General features: G+C 40.6%; 1 protein-coding gene across 1 annotated transcript; it reads right to left on the bottom strand.

Moving 5' to 3' along the window:
- Positions 1-3111: 3111 nt before the first annotated feature.
- LOC141597533 (F-box protein CPR1-like) lies at positions 3112-3882 on the bottom strand. Its single transcript, XM_074417999.1, has one exon. The coding sequence runs from the start codon at positions 3880-3882 to the stop codon at positions 3112-3114; it is 771 nt and encodes a 256-aa protein (XP_074274100.1).
- Between the last annotated feature and the right edge of the window lie 1647 nt (positions 3883-5529).

Here is a 5529-nt window from a genome sequence, read left to right as displayed (position 1 = left end):
ATACACTCTTAGCCAAGTTACAACAACTTCTCTCTAAGTTTACTGACTTGAGCGTCGGAGTGAGTACGCTCGGCCCAAGCCGAGCCCTCAGTTTGTTCATCGTTTCAGGAGACCGCAAGAAGGATTCAAGCAAGGACATCATTCTACGAGCTACGAGTGGTAACAAATATCTGCTCTGGAATTACACCCGGAACAATAACGTTACATGCAACTAATTTATGACATTAATAGTACAATTATTAAGTTAGTTGTATAATTTTATTAAAACGCGTATTGACCTTAAAACGAAAAGCAGTAAAAACTATTCCTCGCGTCGAAAAATACAATTTACGAATTATTAAAATAATGTTTTCACTTTTTTATTTCTAATAGAAAATACATATAAGTGTTTTTACATCCTTCAAAAAATAGTCCATATTACTAAGACAAAAATTTACATAATAAATAACTGATGATTTCTTACAAAAGAGGTAACATATAAATATAATATAAATTTAAATTTATACAAAATCAAGTTCACTTATCTAGCTTATAATATGACATGTAGAGTCCAAAATTATGGGCTATTAATAACTTTTACTTTGATAGATAAGATAGAAAAAGTGGGCTATGTATAAGGTCTACAATTTACAATCCATCAAATCTTGTTGTGTTACGTAGTATACAGAAAAATAGGCCCAATTAAGAAGAAGTTTTTTAGGCGGGAAAACTAAGAGAATTTTTATTCTCTTAGTAGTAGGGGGGATACGGGGAGTGGCTACCAGGAGCAGATTCAAGTTGTGTCCCGCATCCTAACATTGAAGCGGACCCGTTGCTTAAGGTGGCTGATCTTATTGAGCATGATACCGCGGCTTGGAAGGTGGGTATGGACGTATGGTTAAGTCCATTTTCAACCAGGAGGATGCCAAGCTAATCCTTAGCATACCACTCAGTAGGAGAATGCCTGATGACTTGATGTTCTGGTGGCCAAATAAGAACGGAGTTTACTCTGTTCGGTCGGGGCTATTGACTGGGTATGAGAATTCAACAGCCGGTCGTTGAGATGGGGGAGGATCAGAGTGCGTCAATAATTTGGAGGATGATATGGACAGTGGAAATCCCACCAAAACTCTCTCATTTCTTATGGAGAGCTTCTACTAACATCCTAGCTGTTAGGAGCAATTTAGCGCATAGACACTGTGTCCAAGACCCCCTATGTGAGCTCTGCAAGGAGGAGAATGAGACAGTGAACCACGCTCTGTTCGAATGCGGGTGGGCAAAGAATTTATGGGCTGACAGTGATTTCTTCCCTCTCCTCAGTATGGCCCCTGCTGAATCCTTTACTAAACGGCTAGCTTGGATGCTGCAAAATCTCGACAAAGCAGCACGAGGTAAGTTTCTAGCAATGCTCTGGGCTATATGGTAAGGATGGTCTAGACGAGTTGGCCGATGTAAATAGCTTCTTATACTGTAGCTTGGGTCGAAAGAAAGCAAGTAGAATAATGGAAACTAGTAGTAAACCACTAATGACACTTGCTATGATAATGATGATAGTCTTACGGATTGGAATTTTAGCGCTTGGAGTTTGAGTTAGTGAAGTGGTTTCACTACCGTTGTAAGGTGGATTAGGAATTGCAAGATTTCTGTTGAAGCTCAGCTTCAGAATCTCCAAACCATTCAATGACGCATCTGTAATACTAAACAAGTAATGCAAAATCCATTAGCCAACTTACGGGTAATGTTACTTGATTTACGAGTAGTTTAAAACACACTATGTGAGAACATGATTCTAATATGTGTGTTTGCATCTAATCCCTCACATACTTGAATACGACGAGGAAGACTTTACGGATAAAACAGATTATTGTCATCATTGTTTAATGGTCATTTTGACCAAGCTCCTTGTGCTCAAAGTGTCTAAAAGTGGCAATGACGAGTTTGTTATTATGGTACTTTATTCGTTTAATGAGCATGTCGCTTGGGCTAAGCCGGGAGATGAATCGTGGATATCAGAGGTCCCTAAGAAACCAAGGGATGGGGTAATTGATGTAATAGGCATGGATGATTATGTATTTGCTTTGTATAACGATGGAGCAATTCGATATTGGGATGCTAACAAATTATTTAACAATCTTGAGGGAAATGTACAACCCATGGATCATTCACCGGGTTTGTTCGATACATTAGAGTCTTATCAATCCTGGGCGTCGAAAGCATATTTAGTACAATCTGGCAAGAATCTCCTCGTGGTGGTGCGATACAAGTATCAAGCATTGGGTAAAACTGACTACGACGACTACAACCAGCTTTTTTATCAAACATTTGGTTTTGAGGTGTACAAGGTTAATCCCGAAGACAGGAGTTGGGAACTAATTCAAGATTTGGGTGATTTGGCATTGTTTGTAGGGGGAAACTATTCTGTGTGTGTTACTACTGGAGCCAAATCGTTGGAACGTAATTGTATATATTTCACAGACGATGATCAAAATGAGGATTGGTTACTCATCGAGACTGAATTCGGAGGACATGATACGGGTGTATACGACATCAAGTGTAATGAAATCCGACAATTTTATGAAGGCATCCATACACGCTCTTCATATTGCCCACCGATATGGTTTGTTCCTCAGTTCTAAAATTATTGAAAACTTCATGATTCTAATATGTTACTTGATTTACGAGGTAAGTTTCTTCCCTCTCCTCAGTATGGCCCCTGCTGAATCCTTTACTAGTTGTCGATGGTTTCATGTGTTGCGGGATGGAAATACCGTGGCGCATCACGTAGCTAGATTGTGCGCTGAAAGTGGTAATGAAGTCTTGTATCTTTCGAACTTTCCGGATGCGATTTTAGCATTGGCGGAAATTGATTTAATATAATTGCCGCTTTCTCTCAAAAAAAAAAAAACAATACGGTGTCATTGCCATAAATATTAAACGGTCGCACGGCCTTCCCAAATTAAAAAATGCAACAGATTTTCGACTCCTCGCAAAAAACGTGTGTCCTAGTAATGAATAACGTCTTATAAAAAAAAATAGTTAGGACGACAATCGAAGGAAAAACTGATTTAAGGTAAATCTATCGACAAAAGGGTAGTTTTCAGACGACGTAGTACTTTCTTCCGCTTGTTTAGGCTAATGTAGTTTCATGTTTCGGCCACCAGGAAAATCGACAAGGCTTCCTTTGCAAATATATATATTAGTCGCTTTAGGAAGAACTCCATTGAGTGTAGCCGTAGTAGCTTTCTTTTCTCTAACGTTGTACCAAATACATTCCAACTTAGAATTTCGATATTGTAAACAAAATACCTCGTTTTGTGATCCTTTGCGGAAAGCAATTGGAGTATCCCAAATTTCGTCAGAAATGATGCTAATTAATTTGAACCAAGAATCTTTAACGCCATACTCTTTCATAACCCATATACTGTCCACTGTTATAACACATAGTAACCCGTCAAGTACGGCTAACTTGATCCATTTATTGACATTTATTTCAGGCATTGGAACATCAGTAATCCACTTTTCAGCAAGTATGTCGAAACAACCGATTCTCTTTTTGGAATTGGTATACTCAAGTGAGAAAACTATATGGAGTAAATGTCCGATTACGACACTGCACCATGCGTAACATTTCTCCACCGTTCGCTCAATTAATCTCCACTTGTTAGTTCTGAGACTATAAACCCTTACTTCCATGTTCATTTCACCGTTTTGAATTATTCTAACAACTTTATAGTCATTCTTGGCGTCGTCGAGATATATCCCATAGTGTTCAGTGCCACTATCGTAAGAAGGAGGGTAAGGAATTTTGTAATACCTACCTGTAGATGGATTCAGCAAGACGAGGCCAACGATGCCAGAGAAGTCTACCAATAGGAAAAATTCGCAAGAGGCGAGGATGGACATTGATCTACGTGCGGGTTTAGGGTTATAAAAGTGTAAAGATTGGGACAAGGGAGAGTCGAGTTCGTGAATGTGGAATTCTTGTAAGGCGCAACTCACGAATACGATGAGGCGATTGGCGTCTGAGGATAGGGTGTTGTGGTGGTAGAGGTGGATGAATTCACGGGAAGAGATTATTGTTTGCCAGCTTTTGGAGACGGATTTGAACCGAGTTAGGGTTTTGACAGGTAATCGAGGGAGTATGCATGAGTATAGTACGTCCATGGGTATGGTAGCCATCGAAGCCTTGAGAGTGTTGTTTTTTTTTTTTTTTTTTTTGGTTACACGAAGCGGGGTTCAACCCATAAAGAAAAACGAAAACAACAAAACTACGAGAAACAGAAAAAGCAAACTAAAAAACGAAGTAAACTAATAAAACTCAGGCCTATCAGCCGGAACGAGCCTCGGCCAAGCCACACTCCCAACATCTTGCTGCAAAAGCCGAGTTAGTTGAGCAGGGAAATTGCCCGTATCCCAGACGACCATTTGATGTTCTTGAGCAGCTCCTATATTCGCCAACCAATCCGCACATTTGTTTGCCTCTCTATAAATATGATGAATTTCAATTCTCCATGGGTGATCATTCAAGAAACATTTGCATATTTGTACCATATGTGCATGGGCATTGGGTAGCTCTTCTTTCTCGTCTAGCATAGACACAACTACACTGGAATCCGTCTGAATAATAAGGCGGCCGATATCATGTTCTTTGGCAAGCATCAACCCCCGTTTCAATGCCATCAATTCTGCTCTCGTGACCGTCGCCACTCCCAAATTTTCGGCAAAGGCAAGAAGGGCAGTCCCTGTTGTATCACGAAATACACCTCCTGCACCCGATAGTCCCGGGTTCCCTTTGGACGCACCATCGATGTTAAGGACAATCCACCCTTCCGGTGGTGCAATCCATCGTATGAATATTTCTTTGTATCTCACCTTGTTGGGTTCGGCCAATAAGTCTCTTGTCTCCTCCGCATGTCTAATTTCCCATATTCTTTGCATAATGAAAGTGAAGATGTTGCTCGGAATCTCTTCCATCCTGCCAAAGCTCCTGTAGTTTCTCCATCTCCAAACCCACCACACCACAATAGTAAAACACGTTGGCCAAGTGTCCATTCCCATCGATTTCTTGACTGAGAGGTTCGAAATTACCCATTGCCGGATTGAGCTAGTTTCGAAAAAATTACCTGGGATCGAATTTGTGAATAAGTTCCAGACCTTTCGAGCTTCACGACAATCCCGTAAAAGATGAAGCGAGGTTTCCTCCTGCTCTCCACACCCTCCACACACGGGATCCTCACAAAAACCCCGTTTTGCCCGATTAACATTGGACATGATTCTATCATGTAGTAGCAACCATAAAAACAACCTGAGCCTTTGGGGTGCCCAAGTTTTCCAAGGTAACTTCCAAAAATCTTCGCTTCCATCCTCTGCTTCATTACGGATAATTCGAATTGCTGACTTAATGGAAAACCGCCCCGATGGTGTAGGAGACCAGTAAAGCGCATCATCATTGTTAATGTCTGTAATTACCTCATAAGAAGCAATCGTCTGAAGCACATTCGTTGGGAGCAAATCCGCAAATAATTCCCATTTCCAACCCGTATGCTCGTC

The sequence above is a fragment of the Silene latifolia genome, chromosome 8, assembly GCF_048544455.1.
Source record: "Silene latifolia isolate original U9 population chromosome 8, ASM4854445v1, whole genome shotgun sequence".
Taxonomy (NCBI): Eukaryota; Viridiplantae; Streptophyta; class Magnoliopsida; order Caryophyllales; family Caryophyllaceae; genus Silene; species Silene latifolia.
Note: the sequence above shows the minus strand (reverse complement) of the source record. Positions and strands in the feature narration are given on the sequence as shown.

What these genes read in the sequence shown, in the direction of transcription:
- LOC141597533 (XM_074417999.1), bottom strand. Translation starts at nt 3,882, where the DNA reads ATGTCCATCCTCGCCTCTTGCGAATTTTTCCTATTGGTAGACTTCTCT.